The sequence below is a fragment of the Melanotaenia boesemani genome, chromosome 10, assembly GCF_017639745.1.
Source record: "Melanotaenia boesemani isolate fMelBoe1 chromosome 10, fMelBoe1.pri, whole genome shotgun sequence".
Lineage (NCBI taxonomy): Eukaryota > Metazoa > Chordata > Actinopteri > Atheriniformes > Melanotaeniidae > Melanotaenia > Melanotaenia boesemani.
Genome location: NC_055691.1, coordinates 13,347,355 through 13,372,123, shown reverse-complemented (window position 1 = coordinate 13,372,123; position 24,769 = coordinate 13,347,355). Strand labels below are relative to the sequence as shown.

Below are 24,769 nucleotides of genomic sequence, written 5' to 3'. Positions count from 1 at the left end.
TTGCTAATTGCTACGAATGTGTCAGGACACGTTTTACTCTAAATAATTGTCTTTTTTAATAAAGCATCAGTAGAAACAAATCCGCCTACACACTCCTCTTCATGTGATGTAAGAAGTCCTTTACCTAAAAAACAAATGTTACAACAATTTGCATTGCTTAGTATGGATTGCTCTTATCAGTGGTTTTAACTACAGGTGTTTCATTGGGACTCACAGTCCTGCACAGTGGCCCGACTGCAACAGAGCGGTTGCCCTCTACCCAAGCACTGCACTGTGGGAAAGAAGGTCTGGATACACACTGCGGTGGTACGCGCTTACATAAACATCAGGTTACGTTATCACCCACGCCAGGGTGATGAGCGAGCCCACCATCCAGCTGCAGCAGCTGCACGGTAGAGAGTAGGATCTATAAAAATCTACATATTTTATGTAGAGCTGATTTTGTTGACCACTAATTATGAGATTTAGTGTTGGTGTTGCAGTGATTCTATATTCCAGTCTGGGGCTGCAGGATAATACATGTCTAATGTAAATCACATCAAAAGGAAGATCACATCTTTTTCTGCATTATACTATAAGGAAACTTTGGTTTTTATATCAATTATTTTTTGTTTTATAAGTTCTACAGGCACTGCCTGGCACAGGAGCCAGATATTCCAAAGCAGGGTGTTCCTGCTCTAAACGCACCAACGGCAGCCCAGCTAAACGTCCGGCTGCCCTGCAGAAAGGAAAAACTCTTATAGCCTCACCTTTTTGTTCTGCCACCAAACACTGCTGGATAGAACCTCAGGCACCTCCACCTCCACAGGAATTTGTCTTTAGTCAGCCTGCTCCGCCCCTCTGCCCATTATGCTACCAGGGCGCCTCAAATGTTGGAGCTACACCCTCACAATTCCACCCTGCAAACGCACCCCTTTAATATCCATATCCATTATCTCGTACACAGTCAACTCTTCAAGTTGTTCCCTACACCACTCAGCAGTAAAGGCGCAGTAAAATGGAGGCAGACCAGACAGGCATTTTAAAAAGAAAATACTCCAAAAAGACATTATAGTGCCACAAGGACAGGAAGCCACTGACACATGAGCTGTATGTTGGTAACTGGTACTGTGAAGAGACTCAGTCCTATGAGAAGTGGAGGGCTTTACCGGAGAAACGCCAGCACGGTGGACTCTACTTTGTGTAGCTGAGTTGGTTCCTGTTTAATTTTAAAGTTTCTGTTGGTACTATAAAGGCAGCTCTTCATGTATTATCTTTATTGCAAGAGTTATTTGATATATAAATAAAATTCATGAGCATAAATACTTGACAGAAATAATAAAATTATAATTAAATATATTAAATAAGTAAATTAGATTAAATGAGACGGGGAAAAATTAATCTTTTTAAAAGATTAAATTATTAGACTCCAAATTAATATATTTTAAATGTTTTAAACTCTATATAAGTAAATACAATGTATAATAGCAATAAAGTAAATATAGTGCTGAAAATCCTACATTTAACCAGTAAAACATTAGAACACAACTTCATTATCACTAGCAGTGATTATGGCATCTGATAGGCCACAATAATCATGTGACGAGGAAGCCATGAAAGGATACATGGTGGCCAGACTTCACGTGATTTTATTGCCTTAAACTCTCAGAAGTTAAAACTAACTGCATGTTTCAACACAACTGAATCTCCATATTTTAAAAAAGTATTTAAATTATTTTAAAAAGTATTAAAAATTATTTTTAAAAAAGTATTAATTCTGATAGTTTGACAGGCAGATATTGGCGTCTGGACTCCAGGTTTATGCGGGATAGGTCACCAGGACTGCTGATATTTGAGGATGGAGAGAGAAAGAGATGCTGGTTATGGAGCAGATGCTGGTTATGGAACAGATGCTGGTTATGGCTAATGTCTGATCAGGTGTGAAGGAAATGAGGCAGATGAGCCTTGTGGCTCCTCCTCCATCGGCAGCTGTTAGCAATCAGGTGTCTGTGAGCTGGAGGTTTATGGGAGTAGATCTTGTGGACTGGGGACACTATAGCGGGGTTTCTGGTTGGTGCTGGTGGCAGGTGTAAACTGTTTTTGTTTAGCCTTTGTTTGAGTGTTTCTTGGTAAGGTTGGTTGAGGAGAACTTAGAAATCTGCACTTTTTTTTTCTATGATGAAGTGAGTAACCTGTTAATTGATAAATGGACTGAGCTTGTTCCATTGTTTTAAATTTAATTCTTTTTCAGGTTGTTGTGGGTTTCTTTTCTGTTGGCTGGAGGCGTGGCCTGTTTTCCTTCACAAGGTAATGAGATGACACCATTTGAAGTACACTGTACAGATAAATTTCCTCTGCACTGTAGACGAACGCTGACAGTTCCTGAATTCTTTCTGCAGATGGAGCAAGCAGCTGGACGACGAACCCAAAGTGGCCCCGTCTTGCCTCTCCTCTTTCCTTTCAACCAGGTTCATCCGAGTCAAGTTATGTGAATCCTGCTGAAGAATCCAGTGGTTCTGCTGTTTTCAGCGTCTTTCCAGGACACTACACAAATGTAGCTGGTGTTGATGGTAAAGATGATCATTTTTGGGCACAACAGCTTAGCCCTGAGGATGGTCAGTATGGGAGTTCAGGAGCAGGGTATTCATGGAACAATGGCCCTGTTTGGTTTGTAGAGGAGAACTGGAGCTCTCTTCCCAACGATGACGAGCCCATCTTCACTGATATGTCTGGCCGGGATCCAGTCTTCTCTCTAAACGCACATTCAAACTACCTTCTACAAAGGAAGGTGGTTACCAAGGCCCAGTTCACCCCAAAAGGATCACACCAACCCAAAGTGATGGTTGCCAGCCCCAGTGATGAAGCTGAAGACAAAAGTGACTTCTGAAGAGGTTTCTGGTGAGAATCGTTGGCATTCTGTATCTGACTTGCCTTTTTACCTTTTTCCCAAACTTCCTGTATCTTGTACATGGAAAAACTGAAATAATCAAACCTGACTAGTAAATGGCCTGATTTGGTTAAATTGAAGCATTTGCATCACCCTAATCTGAAAGTAGGAGAAACACCTGGTGGAGATGTGCTGCAAAGTGTGACTTGATACTGAATTTGTCCTTTCCCTTTACAGCCCAGAACATGAAGGTCCTGGTGGCTGCACAGTTGGAAGCTTGAATCAGACATGTAGCATGTTTTCTACACTAATATGATAATATATTTATCCAGAGTCATACCTGCTGGCAACTCGATATGCTGCCAATAAAGTCCAGTTTTCACTGTTTGTGTGTAACGAACCATTCTTCAGCTCCTTGAGTTTCATCATCCTCTGCTAGTGGTAAAGCTGCTGTAGTATTTTTAATTTCAGGACTCAACAACTATTGCTTCATGAAAAGCATCCTAGTAGATTCATCTAAACAGGTCTTCCATGTAAATTACTAATGTGGGCTCACATACAAGATGGTATGACCACTGTTCTATGAATTAAATCTAGATCATAATCCAGTTTTGAAGGACTTCAGCTGTGTGACGGTGCTGTTGTTGCAGAGGTGCATGTTGGAGTTTATGGGAAGTATGCGAACACCAAGGTGACTTTCCAGGGAGAGAGGTGTGTGGTTATTTCAGCAGGGTAATTTTAAATTACTTCTAACAGCCTTCCTGCAGTCCTCTCCCACCAAAAAGGTTCGAAGCATCATGAAGAGCAGAATCTGACAGCCAGCCAAAATGTTGGATTCGGGAAGTTTGGGCAAAGATTTATTGGTAAACTAAAACAAGCAGAATCCGCAGTTCCCAAAACAAAGCTGATGGAACACAATGAAAACATGTCCAACTTCTGAGTGTGTTGCTGCAGATGATTACAGATGTATTTCCATTTTTCAGCACAGTGAAGTTAATGAGTGGAAATAATTTCCCTGTACTTCACGATCCAATATCTTGTCTTTATGTAGCATAATGAAATTCTGTGGAGTCTCTTGGCTTAGCACACATAAGAAAATAGAAATATAAGAGGAACAAATAAGTAAAAAATAAATTAAATATCTAAAAACTTTCAGAATTGTCTATATTTACAGAAAATGAGAGAATTCCCAGCAGACAGTAATATTTACAGTCTGGATAAAGTTCATCGTGCTGCAAGGATGGAGGTCTGTGTGTGTGTGTGTGTGTGTGCGTCTGTCTCTGTGTGAGTACTGTGTCCCCCTTACAGTACTGTAGTGATGAACTACAGGGGGCTAATTGTTCTACAGCTCTGGGGAAGAAGCTGTTTCTGAGTCTGTCAGTGAGTCTTCTAGACTCGGGCAGTATAGATGTAGTCCAGATCTGGTAGATGGCGGCCCACAATCCTCTGAGCTGTCCTCGCCACCCTCTTGTCACACTGAGACACAGGATGCTGTCCATGGAGGCTCTGTAGAAGTTCACCAGCAGCTGAGAGTCCTGTCCTCTTCACCTTTGTGAGGAAGAAGAGTCGTTGTTGGTTAAATAAATGTAAAAGAATAACATCTGAGAGATTAGAGAGTTTATATGTATAAATAATTGTATTTAGAAATTAGAAAAGAAAGTGTTTATTTTATCTATGTGTTTGACTGAAATCGAACAAAAATCTATTATTTAACAAAAACTACAAAGAAAATGACTTGGACCTCATTACATCACACTACATCGGCATTTAGCCGAAAGTTCTGTATGAAAATCCCATATTTTAGGTGTTCAGTGAATGCATCATGTTGTCAGCCAATGCCGTCATTTCTCAGAGGCTGCGTGATGACGTACATCTTAGCGTCTGTTTGAGATGTTTGTAGCTTTAGCAGCGCCAACTTTAGCGGCATGTCTGATGTTTATGAGAAAAAGAAAGACATAAAAGCTTCGACTGTTCTCAGACTGGGGAGGTGTTTAGTCTGAGATGACGTCAGCGATTCTCGCGGCCATAAATATTCTCACCAGACCTTTTAGCGGTAAGTAAAATGATGACAAGCTAACAGACCCACGAGGAGGACCACGTTACGTTCCTCGTGACAAGCTTTCTGTAAGCCAGAACTACAGCTGTTTATTTTGGCCAGTTTGACTCTAGCTTTAGATCTTCTTAACTAGCCTGATCGTCTCTGTGTGCAAAGAACTCTGGGTAATAACCCCGGGCATGAAGTGTAAAATATCTTAAGCAGTCACTCATTCTCATGTAATTTTCTGATTGTTCAGAGAGGAGAATGACAGCTGACTTGCATATTTAAATGGGTGTGTGGACAGGGACAGGGAGGGAGGAAATGTGCTTGGATTCAAGCGTATGCACAGAATCATACATATGATTTTTTTTTTTTTTTTTTTTAATGCGTACGACTTTTTCTGGATTTGAGCGTATGCCATGTTTCAGTGGGAAATACAATCCTCTTACAAGTCTGTGTGTATAAGGGTCCAGGTGTTTACCAATGCTGACCCTCTTCTCTTTGCTACCAAACAGAATAATCTCAGTTTTGTCTTCATTTAATTGTAGAAAAATCTCCCTCATCCGGGTGTTTATTTGCTCCAGACTCTGACACAGTAAGTCTTCTGGGCTGCAGTCGTCTGGTGGCAGAGACACATAAAGATGTGTATCATCTACATAACTTTAATCATTAATGCCAAAGTTCTGTAATATTTGACCCAAAGGGAGCAGATACAAGTTGAACAGAAGAGGTCCATGGACTGACCCCTCTGGGACTCCACAAGTCATGGCCACTCACTCGGATTCATAGCTGCCGATCGGAACTAAATAACTCTGGCCTTCTAAATAGGACCTGAACCAGGACTGATACTGGACCAGAACCAGGACTGATACAGAACCAGAACCAGGACTGATACTAGACCAGAATCAGTCCAGTACCTCTTGGACCAGAGCTGTTTCAGGGCTGTGATGAGGTCAGAAGCTGGACTGAAATTTATCCAAATTTCCACTTTACTTTAAAAAGTCATGAGGCTGGTGAAATACAAGTTTCTCAGTAATCCTGGATATAAAAGAGGTCAGAGACCGGTCAGCCATCTTTAGAGCCTGATATCAGCGAGCTGGTAACTATCAGTAGGAGATCCCTTTCTACTGAGGTAAAAACTGGTTTAAAAAGTTGGATGGGATCATGTCCAGATTGCATGTTGCTGGTTTCAGATTCCAAACTATTTCTTGTAGTTTAAATATTAACATCAGAATTATTTCCATGTTTTAGACAAACTAGTTTTCTTGTTTGACTGTGTGGAGTTAATATTTTGTCTAATGGTTTTAATGTTTTTGTTTTATTGGTTTAATATATTTATTTATTAGTGGAAAGGAGCTCTGGGCTGAACTGTTAGTTTTCCATCGTAGCTAACAGAATTGTTGACGTTCTTGTGGATCATTCCAGATAAATGCAGCTCTCTGGCCTTGGACAGCTCATTGTTATAGCCACGCAGGCTTTGTTTCTACAGCTCAGTCAGTTTGAAGTTCCGCTCAGTTTTCCTGCTTTCTCTCTTTAGGCTGGTGACCACAGTGGTGTTTCTCCAAAGTGTTTTCTTTTTGCTCAATGTGCTCCTAGTTCTTATCGGTGCAGCAGCATCCATTACATTCAAGACTTTCGAATTAAAATGATCCAGGAGTCCATCAGCTGACTCTGCTCTGGTTGTTGGTAACGGATTTGCCTTCCACATACTGAGTTCTTGTTCTTTCATTAATGTTCCTCTTCCTAACTGGTTGGATATTCTGAGTATCAGTAAATCACACTAAATACAGAAATGCTCAGACAAGGCAGAGTCAGTGAACACAACAGAGGAAATATTACCACCTTTAGAGATAACAAGGTCCAGAATGTGGCCTGGAATGTGGGTCGGTTTTTTTTCCATGTTGCCACAAACCAAACACGTCCAGTATAGAAGAAACTTCCTTCACATTCCCATCCATCATGTTATCTATGTGAATGTTCAGATAAAATGGTTAAAATCAGTCGAGATAACTGACAATAATTCAGAAAATTTATCAATAAAATCTGCTCAGTGTCCTGGACATTGGTGATGGTTAAAATAGGATTTAAGAAACAGACTTTAAATTATTCAAAAGAACTAAAATCAGCAAATAAAATCTCTTTCCACTGTAATAAATCTTTAAATAAGGCAGCTTCTCCTCTCCCGTTTCCACATTTATTCCTAAACCTAAAATGTTTTAATAACAATTGCAGCCCTTGTGTCTTCTGTTAACCATGTTTCTGTCAGAAAGAGAAAATCTAAACTGGGAGAAATGATAAAGTCATGAACGAACAGCAACTTGTTGGACAGAGATCTGATATGAAGTCCAGCAGCTTCATAAAGTTTTCTCTGGTTTCTGCCGTATTCTGAGTTGTACATACTACAGTTACCAGATTAGATTCATTCACCCCACAAGCTGACCCTGCTCCATTCAGACTTTCCATGTTTCTCGGCTTCAGCACATCTGACTTAAATTAATGGTTCAATAGCCATTTTGTTCAGAACTTGTCAGAGATCCATTCAATTTGAATCAGGTGTGTTGCAGCAGGGAAACATCTAACACCTGCAGGACTGTGGGCCTTGCGGACCAGGGTTGGGGACCACCGGTGTAGATGTTCCAGCTTTGGTCTACTAATGATGTGATGCTTTTTTGCAGCGGCATCTGTGCAGGCCTCGCAGCCAGAGGCCCTGCTGGCAGCTCTGGGGGCCAACAGGACCCTCCTCCTGGAGCAGCTTCAGGGTGACAGCAGCTTGGAGGCGGTGAGGAGTCTGAGGGAGCAAGTGAAGACATCATCGGACTGGTTCTGCTGTGACACAGAAGACCCCACATGGAGCTTTGTTCAGGAGTGTCTCCTGCTGCTCCTCACCTTGACACAACACCTGTCGGATGAGCTGGAGCACCTCCAGCAGGCCACGCCTCCGTCGGCAGAGAGGCGGTCCACCCCGGATATGGCTCCAACTTTACCCCCCGACGTTCTAAGCATCTCCCAGCAGAAGGCGCTGGAAGCTACTCTGCAGTTTGTGGTTTCTCTGGGGCTCTGCCCCTACCTGGCCCCTGGAGTGGGTGTTGCCCTGGGACGCAGGTCAGCTTTTGGAGCCATTGTAGAGAAAGTAGTCCTTAAAGAGGTGCTGCCCACAGCGGGGCGGCGCCTTCTTATCACCACTAAAGTCCTGCTGCAGCTGTCGCAGCTGTCCACACTTGCCACACTGGTGTTCACACGGCATCTGGGGGACGTGATGGCAGCTTTGTGTCAGCTGGGCTATGAGCCATGCAGAGATGAGTACAGGGTGGGTGCTACTCCATCAGTACATGTTTCACAGCTGGTGTAGCTCTAATGCCAATAGAGATGATCTTCTCTGGCTTGTCTTTTTCTAGGTATAAGGTCTCTCTTTTATTTCACTAGCCTACAGAAAGAGGCCAGAAAACATGAAGTCAGTACAAGTAAAGGCTTTCTTATTTTATATTTTCTTGTTTCTTCTTCAATGCAGCAGCTCAGTGCAGAAGAGTGTCGAACATGCAAGGAGGCCCTCAGGAACCTCCTCAGTAAAGTCTACCAGCCAATCGTCGTCAAGGAGCTTCTGATCCTCCAAGGTGGACCCAAACAGGTATTCTGAATGAATATCAAAGGTCACATCACTGCCCAGCTCGGTCTGTTGCTCCACAAACAGCAGCATGAAGCTGTTTTCCCGGAGCTCCAGGTTGGAGCAGTGTTGTTTTTGGCAGCCATCTTTGTTTTAGTTTTCATCTTTTGGAAGAAAAATCTAATTAGTTTTAGTCACATTTTAAACATTTCTGTACGTGATCATTTTACTGCAGTTTTAGTTGACAAAACTAAAAAAAAGTTTTAGTCTAGTTTTAACTTAAAAAAAAAGTATTAGTCATTCAACACAAGAACAGCTAAGACGTATTTTGACCGTTTTGAAATCAGCATTAGTGCTGCTGGGATTTCTAAACAGCTGTTTTAGCCTCATGCTGTAGTAAATAGTGTAGATTGCCATGATCGCATAAATATTCTTGCCCTTATATAGCCTGACTTTTACTTTTAACTGTTTACCTGCAGACTCGTCTACCCGCAGAGTCCGTTTACCCTCAGATTCCGTTTACCCGCAAACTCGTTTGCCCACAGACTCCGTTTACCCACAGAGTCCATCTATCCGCAGACTCTTTTACCCGCAGACTCCGTTTACCCTCAGAGGCCGTCTACCCGCAGACTCGTCTACCCGCAGACTTGTTTACCCGCAGACTCCGTTTACTCCCAGACTCTTTTGCCCACAGAGTCCATCTATCCGCAGACTCTTTTACCCGCAGACTCGTCTAACCGCAGACTCGTTTACCCGCAGACTCCGTTTACCCGCAGATATTGCCCACCCCTAGTGTGCGCGTATTTGCTTCAGAAATGTAAACTATAAGGTGATTCCATCATTTTTCCTTTACTGAATCTAATGAAAGACAAGTTTTTAAAAGCTTCATATTTTGTCACCACATCATGAATTTAGCCAGAATTCCTTCAGATCCCCCACCTCAGATGCTGAATGGTTGATTTGTGTTGCCGTCCTCCTCAGCAGTCTGGTCCTGCAGGGACCTCCGTTGGATCCAGCGGCAGGGCAGGTCTGGGATCAGCTCCAGCCTGGCTGAGGCGTCTGTGTGGCCAGCTGCTCTCTGAGCGTCTGATGCAGCCTCATGGTGTTCAGGCTGTGGTCAGGGCAGTCCTGGAAGGAGGAACAGGTGAGGAAGAGGAGGGGTGGTGGTAGGGTTATGGGTGGTTTGGTCTGTTAATGTGTGAACCAATCAGGAGTTGGGCTTGGAATAATTGGTTATGTTCTGAGCTGTTTTAGCTCTGCTAGGAAGGTGTAAAAACTTGATATCTGACGGTTAGAACTCTTTCAGTACATACCGTGACTGATAAGAAGGAACTACAATATGTCAGATAGGTCTGTTACAATAGATACACGCCTAAGATCCAACACTGTTGCACCCACATCAAATAGCACATCTCAATTTATGACATGAGCATTGGTTGGCCTGCTCATGTCAGTGATAACTGGCCAATTACAATCAGTTGTATGTCAGTCCAACCAGTCACTGTGCAGGGGCCACTCCAGCCCTGGAGGATGAGTGGAACGAACAACCAAAGCTCGTATCAGACTGACCGAGATCCTGCGCATCCTCTGTCTCTCGGAGTACAGCGCTTTACCTGTGACTTCCAATAAAAGAATCAGGTCAACCAACTGAAAGTGTGTTTGTGTCCTACAGGAGGCGAGTCAGACTGGAGGAAATGTGATGCTGTTGCCAGGATCCTGGCGGCCTGTCCCCAACAGGCTGCATCAGTAGAAGACTACTTCAGACTCGTCTGTCCTCAGGTCCACGGTTTTACACGTGCTCAGCAGCTCCACAACTGCACCATTTGCTGCACATTTTATTTAAAAATAATTCTTCAGTTTATTTTCCTGGGTTTTCAGCAGTCTTCTGGTGTCTGAACAGAGCCAGACTTTAGCTCTTAGTTCTCAACTCACAGCTTCTACAGCAGCTTCATGTTGTCTGCAACATGATGCCAGAAGTTTATGAAGGAAGTTCATGTTCCTCTCCTGCTGTGCTCACATCGATCACACTGTAAATGACTGTTGTGGACTGGCACTTTAAAACCTTCTGAAAGCAGCATGGCTGCTGTTCTGCTGCTGTTATGAAGTCAGGTATGATTGTTTTCCCAGCTAATATGCCACAACTAGGGATGTATTCAGCTAATATTCAGCTAGTTGAATAAAGGTCAGCTGTAGAAAACTGGGTAATATCAGATACTTGTTTGACATAGCCATGAAACTGAAACTTCTCTTTATATTTAACTTTCGACATCTAAGTGGCTGAAAGCCATTCAGTTGGTGGAGGATAAAAGAGTCGTTTAATTTGAGGGCTGAATTGAAGGGTTAGGACGGCGCCGCCGAAGGCAGCTTCTGTGCTCTCTAGTACTGTGTGTGTGTGTTTTTTTTTTTTGTGTGTGTCTGCGAATTCGAAACTCATCACTTTCAGCAAAGATGAGCTTCTAAACATCAGACAGCTCAATCCGGACACGTTTCACCCCTCCTACTCAGACCCAGAAGGTTCTGTAGAACTTTTGGCTCTATGGACCGCTACTCCGCCAGAGGTGCTGCAAATGGGGAAGCGAGCTTGTGAAGCTCCGACAAACAGGTTTCCGCACCGCGTTCCCAGCGATTCAGCTAGCCACCATCCACTCTGTCCCCAACAAGATAAATGAGCTGCTTCTTCTGAACAGGACCAACAGAGACTCTGCACACTCGGTAGCTCTTTGTTCCACAGTAATCTGGCTTTGGGACTTTATCCCGGACAGCGGACTGCATCTCCCGGACTTTCAGCTGTTCCACGCGGACCGCGTTACAGAGTTGCTGGGGAAATCAAAGGGTGGCGGAAAATGCTTCTACATACACAAAGGCTGGTGTACTGACGTCACAGTGGTACACAAACATTCTGACCTGAACCTAGAGTTCATGGTACTGAACTGTAAGCCATTTTATTCATCGTGGGAGTTTTCCTCCATCTTTGTGGAGGTCTACTTCCCACCTCAGGCCTCTGTGAGCGATGCTATTCAGCGACTGGCTGAACAGATCACATGTTTAGGACAGGTCATGCTGACTCTCTGGTTGTAATTTTAGGGGACTTTAACTGAGCAAGACTCAGCCATGAACGGCCTCAATACAAACTAGGGCAAAAGTCGACAATAAAAATAGTCGACAAGAAAATTACTTGTTAACTATTGTCGGCGAAAAAAAAGAAACCTACAGAGTGACACATCATCTTCTTCCCTATCTCTGCTGAGAGTTGCTCAGTGCACATGCGCAAAAAAAAAACTACAGTGTGAGACACCATCTTCTTTTCTTATCTCTACTAAGAATTGCACATGCGCACACAGTCACACAGAGGACAGACATCTCCATAATCAATGAAAAACAAAATCAGAACCAATGGCTTATGACAAAGAAGTGATTCACACAACCCAATAACAATAAATGAGCTTAATTTGGTTAAATAAAATCACAGCTAAAAACAGAGAGAGCAGCTATGTCACCTAGAGACCATCTAGAGACAATATTTAAAATAGTTTGAAGCAGTTGTTTTTGATTACTATACCACTATAATAGCCTCCTCTCCAGAAGGCAGCCAAACAAACATAGTTGGAAACTCACTCACAGTATATCACTCACACATCACTTTATTGCCATTTGGCAAATCTAGCTAGCTGCCCTCAATAAAAACCCATAGTCTAATGTGATAAATTCTAAAACCACTACAATAAACTGCTACTAGTAATTGGAACACAGTAGGACCAGAAGGCCTAACCTCCGTTTTAGTTCATCCTAAAGGAGTTCTGTTGGGTTGGGGTCAGGACTGTGTGCAGGCCGATCAAGTTCATCCACACCAAACACCTCATCCAGGTCTTTATGGACCTGGACCATGCTGGAACAGGAAAGGGCCATTCCCAAACTGTGCCCATAAAGTTGGGGGCATGGAATTGTCCAAAATCTCTTGGTACACTGAAGCATCCGGAGTTCCTTTCACTGGAACTACGGGGCCAAGCCTAGCTCTTGGAAAACAACCCAAACCATAATCCCCCCTCCACCAAACTTTACACTTGGCACAATGCAGACAGGCCAGAGCTGTTGTCCTGGCAACCGCCAGACCCAGACTCTTCCATCAGATCACCAGATGGTGAAGCTTGATTCGTTCCTCCAGAGAACGGTCTCCACTGATCCAGAGTCTAGTGGCGGCATAATATCCACTTATTTCCACTTTTTTAGATCCAGACTCAAGGCTCATCTTTTTAAACTCTGCTTCTCCATATGATCCTTCCATACCCTGTGTTTTGTTTTAAAATTTTCTCTTTATTTTATTTTATTTTTTTATGTTTTCAATTGTTTTAACTTGTATTTACTGTGTTTTACATAATTTTGTTGCTTTACTGTAAGGTGACCTTGAGTGTCATAAAAGGCACCCAGAAATAAAATGTATTATTATTAATTAGAAAATAATGAAAAGACTGAAATTGTTCAAATGAAAATATTATTTTTGGTGCTTTGTTGTTCAGATTCTGGACCTGCTTCACTTTAGAGACAAGCTGACAGCCTTGCAGTTCCAGCGTGTGGCCACCAGGGTGGTGCACTCCATGGTCCAGGAGAGGCCCAGCTTGGCTCAGCGATGCCTGCTTGGGCCGCTGCTGGAGCCGCTCCACCGCTGCACCTCCACCTCCAGTCAGTAATAAAAACATGGCCGTCTCCATCTGCTCAAGTAGAGTCTAACACTGATGGTTCTTCCCCCGAACCTGAGCTTGTTTGTTTTAAAGAAAGAACTTTTTCAGCAAATCGCCCAGTTTAAAAAGTTGATTAATGTGTCTGTGCTTCAGGTGACGGGTGTCCTAGAGTTGCTGTAGACGAGTCAGAGATGACGTGTTGTGTGGAGGATGTGTACAAAGTGAGCATGCCCAGCCTGTTGAAGTTGTCTGTGGAGGTAGATGTCAGCTCATACCACCCGTTTGTTCTGTGTCCTGTTCAGATCTGGGTGGTTGGAAACAGTCCGTCACCAACTATTTTTAGGACGCTTGAGGAAGTTCTTCCTGTTATCTTCACGCTCTTCTGTTTCACCAAACAGAATGTCTCCCACCTCCGGTAAGTGTCTTCAGAGGGCTGGGATATACTTGCTGTGAACGCCAGTGCACATCAACCTTCCGCTACGTTTGTGTAAATACTTGCTGCAAACAATGGAAGCACGATGCGGCAAAAACACTCAATACTGGAGGTCACCACTAGGGGCAATAGCCAGCACTTGGACTCTGAAATAGTGAAAAGATCAATCTACCAGTCACATTGTATTTCCGGGGTATCAACCCCCAAAATGCTTCCAATTTATTACCAACTGTTCAGGTATGAGTGTTTATCACTGTGCAACGTGGAGAAAAAAATCATACAGTTGCTGGTAGTTGGGGACATGTTTCGAGAGATGGTCTTAAAAACTATCAGCCATTGTGTTTAACTCAAACCGGTTGTGTTTAACTTGGACCTGTTGTGTTTAAATCGACTTGTTGTGTTTAACTTGGACCTGTTGTGTTTAAATCGACTTGTTGTGTTTAACTTGGATCTGTTGTGTTCATGCTCTTGTTTGCATGAGCATCTCTAGTGTTCAAGTCAATATTGCAACTCGCGATATGTTACCTCGCATCAACACGAACGATCTACCTGCCAAACGAACGCTAGGAATGTGTGGTAGCCATGATATGTACACAGTGCATCGCACAGCAAACATAACCCAGCCCTTATTTAAAGTCTGAATAAAGCACTGGCGTGTGCTCATGTGTGATCTATGTGCTCCACAGCGCCCCCTGTCAGGAGATTTTACTTTGGTACCTGAGCCACGCTGAAACGTCTGCTGCGCTGTCTACACTGAGGCAGCTTTCAGGCCTGCAGACATCGAAGAAGGATGTGGCGGCAGACTTCTGCTTCACTGTGGGCAGTAATGGAGGCGCCAGACTCTGTTGTAAAGAGATCTGCAGGTGGCGACACTCGGAAGACAGCTGATGCTTCCTCTAAGAAGTCTACACTGGATTAACTTACCGCTTTGCTGTTGCTTCCTAGTGACGAGGATGATGAGCTGTATGCGAAGCTGTCAGGGGAACAGTGGAGGCTGGAGTGTCTGACAATGCTGCTGGCTGAACTCAAGGACTCTGACCTGCCCAGTGACTTCTTCCTGGACCTGCTGCAGGTAAATACAGGTAGCTGGTCCCACCAAGATTATGTAGGAGTGAGATCATTATGCTATGGTGGATCATGGTTGTTAAACGCTTCATGTTTAAAGAGAAGAATTTTAAATTTTACTCTGGCTTTATATATGAAGTCAGTAACAGAAGCTAAAACAAGATTATTTTTTGTTTATGACCTTTATTTAACTAGGAAGGACCTCCAGTGAGATTAAAATGGCTTTTCCTAAAATGTCCTGGCCGCAACAGGGCAATTACAAATTTTGCAGACACACAACAAAAAGCATTCAAACTGGCTAAAAGATTTAAAACAGGGTAAGAACAAATGAATAAATAACCATTTGAAATCCCTAAGGTCGGGGGTATCGGGGTATCGTAGAGGTAGGTGCTGGGGTGTGTTTAGGGGTGAGACTGAAAGGTGTGTGTGGGTGTGTGTGCGTGCGTGCGTGCGTTTGTGTGTGTGTGTGTAAGCTGTATGTGTGTGCCAGGATGAAAGGAAGTGGGCAAGGATATAGATGTGTATGTGGGGAGGGGAAAGATCACGTGTACTTGCATGGGAGGCCCGGGTGGGCACCTTTCAACATTTTTACCAGCTGCTGAATGTGCGGGGCAAAAGAACAAGATTCATCAATGAAAATACCAAAATGGCTATAACATGATACAAAATCTATGTGCGAACCCTGCAAAGTAATAATTAGGGCAGGTTGTGTGGCCTGGCATTTGAGAAAAGCATGACTTTAGTTTTATCTGTATTAAGCAGGAGTTGAACTGCATCAAAAGCCAGTTGAAACTGGATGAGGGCCTGGGTTAGGGTGAGAGCTGTGTAATAGACTACAATGTCATTAGCGTATAATTAAATACCTACCTACCTACCCAACCAACCTACCTACTTACCTACCTACTCACCCACCTACCTACCTACCTACCTGCCTACCTGCCTACCTACTTACCAAACTACCCACCCACCCACTCACTTTTTTTTTTTGTGTAATTTAAATTTTATTTATTTATTTTACATTTTAAACATTTTAAGCACAAACTGACAACTTTGCATGTGATTGCTTCAACATATTAACATTTAGGGTCTATCATTGATAGTCATCAAAAATCAGTTGCCACCCAGGTTTAAATGAGCAAGTCAAATTTCAAACAAATCAATCTATTGATAGAAAAAAAAAAAACCCACATATCTTTCTTCATTATAAGCCTCAATCCAAAGCCCGTCCCCATGATCTTTTAAAATCTAACACATCATCATTAAGCCTGGCCAAAGATTTCTCATATGACACAATCCTTAATAAATTTTCCCTCCATCTGTTAAACTCTAGAGGAGCCCGAACCCTCCACACACTAAGAATTACTCGGGCAGCTGCAATCACCCCCACTTTAATAACCACTAAATCATATTTTGAAATTCCTGGTAAGACAGATGAATCCCCTAATAAGCATAATCTTTGTGACATGGATATTGTAAAGCCGATCCATTTTACTATGCTGGCCAAAACTCTCTGCCAAAAGTGATATACTGCCCCACATTCCCATTTAGCGTGCACAAATGTCCCTGGTTCTAAGCTACATTTTACATTACATATTATTAGACATAATACCCATTCTGTGAGGTTTAGAGGGAGTAAAATACCACCTATGTATTAATTTAGATCTGCCTCGAGCCTCCCTTACATACTTATTTGCATGTGACAATAGTTGTGTCCCAATTCAGGGTCTGCACACTTTGAAGTGCGCAGACTACATAGGCTACAGAGTGTTCTCCGTAGTCTACACGCTTCAAAGTGTGCTTAACGTTCGTGAAATGGGACAGCCTACCTAGTCAACAAGAGTTTCCTATAGCAACAACACAGGAATTTGAATCACTTAAACCTCTGAAATTACTCATAGGACACTTCAGTGGACGCTGAACACGGACCGGCAACACCGACAGTTAAAAAAAAAAAAAAAAAAACACAGTTTGAGGCTCTGTTGTTTTCCAGTCAGTACACACTTCATTAACCCCTTAAGTCATTAAATATCAAATATTACAGAATTTTAATGTCACTATTTAAGAAAAATGCTTTAAATGTACTGGGTTTTGTAACATTTATACTAAAGTGTAGTTAAAAAAAGCTTCTTTTTTTTTATAAAACTTATACTTATAAAACTTAATACAACTCTTCTAAGCTCGGTTTCTGATTCGGCACTCCTAATCCCATTAATTAAGGCTTCCAAGCATATAATACCTTGTCAAATGCCTTTTCGGCATCAAGTGAGAAGGCTGCGATTGGGGCAGGATTCGATTTACTTTTATGCATAAGGTGGATAAGTCTTCTCATGTTATCTCCCGAACACCCATTCTTAACATAGCTTACCTGATCACAATTGATGACTTCCAGTAATACTTTATCCAAGCGGGAGTTCAAGGCCTTCGTTAAAATCTTACAATCTGCTGCCAAGAGACTTAGTGGTCGATAATTTGCCAGGTCTGATACATCCCTATCTTTTTGGGAATAAGAGTAATGAATGCATCGTTAAATGTACTCGTTAATGTACCTGTTTTTATTGCTTTTAAATAAACTTTATGCAAAACTGGCGTCAAAATATCAATATATTTCTTATAATATTCAATCGGAAAGCCATCCAAACCTGGTGATTTCTCATTTTTCATAGATTGAATAGCTACTCTAATCTCCTCTTCTGTTATAGGCTCATCCAGCCCATTTTTTGTTTCCTAGTAAGAGTTGATGATTGTAAGGCTAGCAAAAAATTTTTTACCTCTTCTTCCTTACTTATACCCACAGAGGTATACAATTTTTGGTAAAACGCTTTAAAAACTGAGTTTATCTCTTTTGATAAGGTTACCACTTGAGTATCTTTTGTAATTGTTGCTATATTGTTCAGGTTGTCCTGATGCTTTAGTTGTCTTCCTAATAAATTCCCATTCTTTTCTCCACCTTCATAAAATTTTGTCCTAAGCCTGAATAAGGCATACTCAAATACCTTTTTATTGTAAATATCATGCAGACTGTACTTTAATTTACAGATATGTTATTATTTATCGTTTGAATATTGCCTCACCAGTTCTTTCTCTAAAGCACGCATTTCCTCATCTAGTTTTTTTTCTCTTTCTAAGTTATCGTTCTTCCTTTTTGTGGCGTATGCAATTATCTTCCCTCTAATGTATGCTGTGGATCCTTCCCAAACCGTGTCTACTTTTTCTGCGGAGCCCATGTTTATTTCAAAAAAGAATTTGAGATCCTTAAATAATTCCTCATTGAACTTTTTATCTTGCAGCAGCATAGTGTTTAGCCTCCAGCATCCCCTCTTGGTCTCATCTGTGTTTAAATCTATATGCAACTCCACTGTAGCGTGATCACTAATGGCACTCGTGCCAATCTCACAGCCTATCACTGAGTCTACTAAAGTATTTGATACCAAAATGAAATCTTTCCCCCAGTATGTTTTATGGCAATTAGGATAAAACGTGTATTCCCTTCCCTTAGGATTAACTAATCTCCGTACGTCCACTAGGTTCAGGTCCTCCACCAACAAACAAATGGCCTCTCTTATCCCTTGGTGAGGACCCACCCCTGGGCTTGCATTTATCGATCATCCATCCATCACCTGATTAAAATCTCCAGCTAATATTACTTGTCCCTCACTATCTCCAATTATCTTATTAACTCTATGAAAAAAAATCTGGCTCCTCTACATTAGGTGCATATATATTGCACAAAACATCCTAATCCCATTAATTAAGGCTTCCAAGCATATAATACGCTCTTCCTTAGCCTGATGTTTTTCCAGTAATACAAAACTTAAGTTTTTGTTAATTAGAATCAGAAAACCATTTTTTTCTGCTAGAATATGAACTATGAAAGACTGTACCCACCCAGTCCCTTTTAAACTTTTTCACCTCCTCCTCTCCCTCAATATGTGACTCTTGAATAAAAGCTATATAAGTATTTCTCTACTTTAAATATTTTAGAAACTTCCTCCTTTTAACTGGATTCCCACATCCATTTATATTCTGCGATACTATCTTAACGTACCTGTTCATCTTTTTCTAACTGAAAAATATAGGTAAGTAAATAGAAAAATAAAAAAAAGAGGTGGCGTGCTCCATAACCAGGGCCCAAACAATACATGTAACACTCAAATACACATTTGACCTTCCCAAAATACATAACACATCCGACCCACTTAAACTAGTTGTCTAAATAAAGAACTCCAACATGAACAAAACAAACACCCATCTTTCCCTAGCAACAACAAACCGTGTTCCTAAATGCCTAGCCATTCCTCTCCCTCCCCTCCAACCCCACCAAACGTATTTACTTGGTCCATGAGACCCAGCCAGATATGGTCAACAGTAGCACAAACCCCGTATTCCCCTCTATCCATTGTTTATTACCTTATATTCTTAAATAGACATACACTTCTTCTGGCTGTCACTTTGAATCCTTTGGTCCTCTACTCTGACACCTGCAGAAATTTCACAGCCTTCTTTCCATCTTTGAAAGCTTTCTTTTGCCCATTCCATGTAAAAACGAGCGTAGCAGGGTAGGCCAGCCTGTGCTTTATTTGTAACTCCCATTTCATCGCTGGTATGAACGCTTTTCTCCTTTTGGCTAACTCCTTCGTGACATCCTCAAAGAATGAGAGCTTAGTGTCGTCCCAGTCAATTCCCTGCTTCTCTCTGGCCGTTCGTAGTACTTTTTCTCTGGCAGGTGTGCACAAAAAGCGAACAAGTATAACTCTGGGAGGATCTTTGGAATCCGGTAGTGGTCCCGGGGAACGATAAGCATGTTCGATTTCAAATTCACTTCCAGTAAGCCTCAGTGCTTTATCAAGAATCTCCGTGACATATCGATCCACTTTTCCAGGCTCTTCCGTACCTACTTTCAGTCAAATTATTTCTTCTGCTCCGGTTTTCCAGTTCCTCTATGTGTGACCATAATACATCTAGCTTCTCATCACTCTTGTCCACTTTAGCCTTGATGATCATGTTAGCATCTTTCTCGTCTGAGATGGGTTGTTCAGCCTCCTCCATCCTCTGTTTAATATCTTCCACCAAGTCTTTCAGCTCTTTAGTTGTGTCTTTAATGGTGGTGACGTCCTTTGCCACCCCCTGAAGAGCAGTTTTCATTTTCTTTATTTCTTCATATAGGTCCTTAGTGCCATCTCTCGTCGTATTCACCTCCGTTAGCACTGAGTGGGCCGAGGTGTCTTTAGTCCAAGCGGCAACCTCCGGCAGTAAAACGTAAAGCATATGCGTAAGTGCAAAAGATTGCAGTTCCCCCCTCAACCGCTAGGGGCTGGCTCCAAAACAGAGTCAATCCCCATAGACTCCCATGTTAAAAAGACCAACTTCACAGCAGAAATAAACATGTGCAAAGCCTGGTACAAAAATCCATTTTAGGATTAATATGTCAAGTTTTACCATCCAAGTTGGCTCAGTTAGCTGTTAGCTACAGGCAGCTCGGAGTTTGATAGACATCAATCATCCACCCCCACCTTCACAGGCCCCCTCTCAGCTCCACCACTTTGCCCATTTTAGTATTTTCCAGGAGTTATGGCAGGCGTGACGCTGCCAAGATGGTGATGGTAGGAAACGGCCAACGAGCTTTTCTTTTGCTCTTTAGAAACCTACGGGTGACGTCATGGAGGCTCCGTCTATCTTTTATATAGTCTATGCTTCAGTCCCATGTATACCAGTGGTGTAGTCTATGGGATACGCAGGTATACGCCGTATACCCACTAGAAAAGGTCACAAATTTCTGTATCACCACTAAAAAATGCTGAAAGATGTGTATCAACATGTTTTGTGACATAACTTTCACTTTCCCGGTCATAAATTAGCTACGAAGCCGGCCCGTTTAGACCATGAGGAATTCCGTCAAAAGTGACGTTGAGCCGCCGCAGAGAGAAAGCAGCTTGGCCGTCTGTCCTGATCCTGGCCTGCATTCCTTAACAGCTGGTAGCTGGTTGCTAGACAACCGTGAATTAAAGAGTGGCGAATGAGAGGAAGAAGATGCAGCAGCAGAAAAAGAAGAGGAAGAAGATTTTTTTGGGCGGTACGAGTAGTTAATGGAGAGAGAATGCAGAGAAAAAACATGAAAAGAAAACAAAGTCAAATCACACTATTTCAGTGTATCAGTGAGTGTGTTGCTACTAGTGCTATTTCCACTGTCGATTCGGGGGACACTACAGTTACACACTTACGGGCGGGGAGGAGAGCCTGACGCTGTCATCTAACCTGGGCCCCGTTTCAGAAAGCAGGTTTAGTGAAAACTCAGAGTTGGTGAACCCAGGGTTGCGCTTTAAACTCAGTTTGTTTAACCCACTTTCTGAAACGGGGCCCCGGTGAGTGCAATTCGTCTGTTAAACAGCAGGTGATATATTAAATTATATAAAACTAACTAACTAAAGTGGTGGTTTCATACTGCTGTTCTCTGTGTGTGTGTGTGTGTGTGTGTGTGTGTGTGTGTGTGTGTGTGTGTGTGTGTGTGTGTGTGTGCGTGCGCGCGCGTGCTCATAGAAGAGACTTTGACCTGGCCGGTCTTGTGGAGTGAGAGTCAGGTAGGGGAATTTAAAAACAGGCATCTTTGGTTAGAGTGGAGAAACGGAAAGTTAGGTAAATGTTGGACATTTAAAGCTGGTAGAAACTATTTAAATGTACAAAGTTAATGCTATATTAGCATGTTATTATGGTTCAATAAAAATTAAGACACCTTGTACACCATCAAATAAATAACGTAAGTGTGTTATGTGGAGTTGTCTCGTTATTTTAGCTATTCCAAGAGTGGAATGTTTGCCTCTAAATTTTTTCATCTATTTTTATTAATTGAAAATGGATTTGTCTTGTTCTGTCAGTGGCTGTTCAGTGGTTAATTAAAGTGCAGCTGTTAATCAATTCACATCAAACTTCATTTATAAAGCGTTTTTCTTGCCAAAGGCAACACAAAGTGCTTTACATGATGAAAAAAATGCATGCATATTAAAGTAAAACAAGCCTTCACACACTATATGACATAGCAATTTAAAAACACACCCATCATTGTCTCTCTCACAATCACACAGGGGGGAATCAGAGTATACCGACTAGAATAAACTAGACTACACCACTGATGTATACCCTCATGCTTATCTGGAGTGGGGCTAGCATTAGCTGGTTTCTTCCTCGAGTTAGGTCCTTTGAAAAAATTTGCCTTGTTATTTGACATCTTTACCGAAGGTCGCAATTCAAACTTAATCTCCAAGTCGATCGAGGACATCAAAGTTATAACTACAGTTTAAGTGTATGCCTCAAAATTCCTGACATTAATCAACGGGTTTAAGGGGCCCCTCTAGTGTGCAGCCATCTTCCTCGGCGGTTCCACGTGACTCCCCACCCACTCACTCTTGTTACTTGGAGGTGTCTAGAAGTAAAACGTGTACATGTGGGGTTTTTGTGTGTGTGTGTGTGAGAGAGAGAGAGAAAGAGCCACTATGAGGTGTGTTTTAATTTCCTCTGGTGTTTGAAGGCTTTTAATTTAGCATTTAATATGCAGAATTAGTTTTTAATATGTACAGCACTTTGTGTTGCTTTGTGCATGAAAACAGCTCTATAAATAACATTTGATTGATTGAAGTGCTGCTTTCCTAAAACCAGACTGAGAGTCAGATATAATTTTATTGCCATTAAAAACTCTTTTATCTGATCACTGACAAGGGACTCGAGGAGTTTAGCCAGCACAAATAGTTTGGAGATAGGCCTGTAATTATTAAGAACACAGGCATCACCCCCTTTTTAGAGGGGAAGCACATAGGCGCAGACTTCCAGACAAGAGGGATGACACTTGTATCCAAGCAAAGATTAAAAATGTGTGTTAGAGGCTAAGCAATAAATTCAGCTGCATGTTTTAAAAGAAAGGCTCGAAATGATCTGAGCCAGCAGCTTTAATGATATCTAAGAGTTTAAGGTATTTACTGTAAAAGTCTCAGATATTAAAATAGGCTTAAAAATTAAAGTTGACCATGACAAATCCTGGCAAGCTTGCTGAGCTGAAAAACAATGTGGTTATTAGGATAACAGAACTCAGATAAAGAGCCAGAAGCTGGAAACACTTGACTGCCAGCTTATCTGTGACTTTTTAAGAGCCGTTCAAATTTAGCTTGCTATTGCTTACACACCCAAAAACAATACTTTTGGGTAAATTTATGCTAGTGTGAATCATGATCATGATCATCATCACTAGTTTCCGCAACTAGAGACGGTACTAGTGACAGATCAGCTGATCAAACAGCTGTCATGATTCTCAAACAGGAGAGGGAGGGTTGGCCAGACGCAGAAACGACCAGAGCAGCGACGTCTTTGTAAAACGACATGAAAAGGTTGGTTTTATGCAAAGAAAGGGCTGAACCCTCTGACTAGGAAAATGTGTTAAAGCATCCTTATGCCCAGTGTGTGTAATGCCGTCAAACCCATCCATCGAGCCAACCAGCTCCATGTCTTGCCGTCATAAATGACAGATGCTGCGCATGCATTAAATGTGTTAAAAAGTCTAGCAATTCATTACATAAGTTAGTTACTGCCATTAACCCATTATTTTTGACAGACTTAATAAATAACAGAAGACGCTAAAGTAAGATCAATCATAAGTAAATCTAAAATGAAAAAAATAATATGAGAAGCTAAAATAAGATAAATCATAAGATAACAGTTTCATAACGGAAGAAGACAGAAAGAAGAAAAACACATCCGATTTGCACGCTGCCAATGGGCCATAAACAAGAAAATAACCAAAAAACGAAATCCAAACAGCAACCTGCAAGCAAAAATAAGGACACAGTGACCATACTATACATCAGACATATTACAGAAGCACTACAGTGAGCAATGAAAAAATTCAACATAAACAGTTGCTGGTCCATCCAAAGACAAAAAACGGAACAAGAAATGCAACATCAAATGCGTGATACCGTGCAAGTCATGCAACTAAAACTAGGTGGGAGAAACGATGAGGTCACTAGTGTAAAAAAGAAAGAAGATAAAAAGAATGTGAGAAGGAAACAGCAGGATGGTTCACAAGAATTCAAGAAGAAAAAGCAAAACAAGACCAATTAAAATCAGCCGTAATAATCCCATCAGGTCTGGGACAAAACGGATCAGAGACCAAAAAAGATAGATCAAGGAGGCAATAGAAATCAGAAAGCAGGCCATGCACTCCATCGCCAAGGATGAGGGAGCTTTTATGACTCTCTCACACCTGGGACTCTCTCCTCCAGAGCCCATTGAGCGTTGGGGACGTGGCCAACCTGGTGGATCTTAAGTGTGTCAGGTTGGCCACGCCTTGGAATAACAGCTGATAAACAGTGCGTCACAGCTGTCGGATGACGTTGCTGAGGAAGCTGCCAGTCGAAACATGTCGAAGTAAAACATACATTTTCTACCTTAACTATTGTCTGAAAGAAGAAACCTTGAATAAATTAGTCTGAATGTCTTGATCTTGACAAACATCATAAACATGTAAACAATGATGTTATTTTAAACTTCAATGTTAAACTTTATTGTTCCATTGCTTGAAAATCAAACATCATTACTATACTGTGATGTTCTGTTATTAAAAATGGTTAAGCAGCCCTCTAGTAGCAAAATATCCTGCAGCAAAGCAGTATGTTTGTCCCTTCAGTCTTTCCATAGTCCAGATAGAATATGGAAGTTAGGAATATGTTTTTCATGTTCTCCTTTATGGGCAGAAAACATTTGCCTGTAAGTATTCTAGTCAATTTATAACGTAACACTGAGAATATTGTTAAGGTAAACAAAGTTGTTTGTTTATTTTTATTTGACAGGGCATATAAAAAAACAAACAAAAGAACACTTTTAAATATGTCAGATTTAGCCAAAGGGCCAGTTTTATCCGTTGTCCCTGACCAGATGTTACAAAGGCTTCCTGGAATAAGGAAAAACAGAAAGTAAAAGAAAAAAACAATTACTCATCAGTAAGAAGGCGAAAAGAGGAACAGCGATAATAACGTTAAAAATAGACACCATAGAGACAAGACACTAAATCGCATAGAAAAACGGCATAAAAAATCTAAATGTCATCCAG

General features: G+C 41.7%; 1 protein-coding gene across 2 annotated transcripts in view; it reads left to right on the top strand.

Moving 5' to 3' along the window:
• The first annotated feature begins 4,720 nt into the window (after positions 1 to 4,720).
• tango6 (transport and golgi organization 6 homolog (Drosophila)) overlaps positions 4,721 to 24,769 on the top strand; it is a 46,838-nt gene continuing 26,789 nt past the window's right edge. Inside the window, exons 1-10 of one of the 2 annotated variants that reach the window (XM_041996037.1) lie at positions 4,721 to 4,919; positions 7,580 to 8,211; positions 8,416 to 8,529; positions 9,487 to 9,649; positions 10,178 to 10,284; positions 13,020 to 13,182; positions 13,335 to 13,402; positions 13,484 to 13,596; positions 14,301 to 14,477; positions 14,560 to 14,686. In XM_041996037.1, the coding sequence (XP_041851971.1) occupies positions 4,868 to 4,919; positions 7,580 to 8,211; positions 8,416 to 8,529; positions 9,487 to 9,649; positions 10,178 to 10,284; positions 13,020 to 13,182; positions 13,335 to 13,402; positions 13,484 to 13,596; positions 14,301 to 14,477; positions 14,560 to 14,686 (1,716 nt within the window). In that variant the 5' untranslated portion in view covers positions 4,721 to 4,867. Of the gene's footprint in view, positions 4,920 to 7,579; positions 8,212 to 8,412; positions 8,530 to 9,486; positions 9,650 to 10,177; positions 10,285 to 13,019; positions 13,183 to 13,334; positions 13,403 to 13,483; positions 13,597 to 14,300; positions 14,478 to 14,559; positions 14,687 to 24,769 lie in introns of both variants that reach the window. The other variant, XM_041996036.1, reaches the window with a different exon arrangement.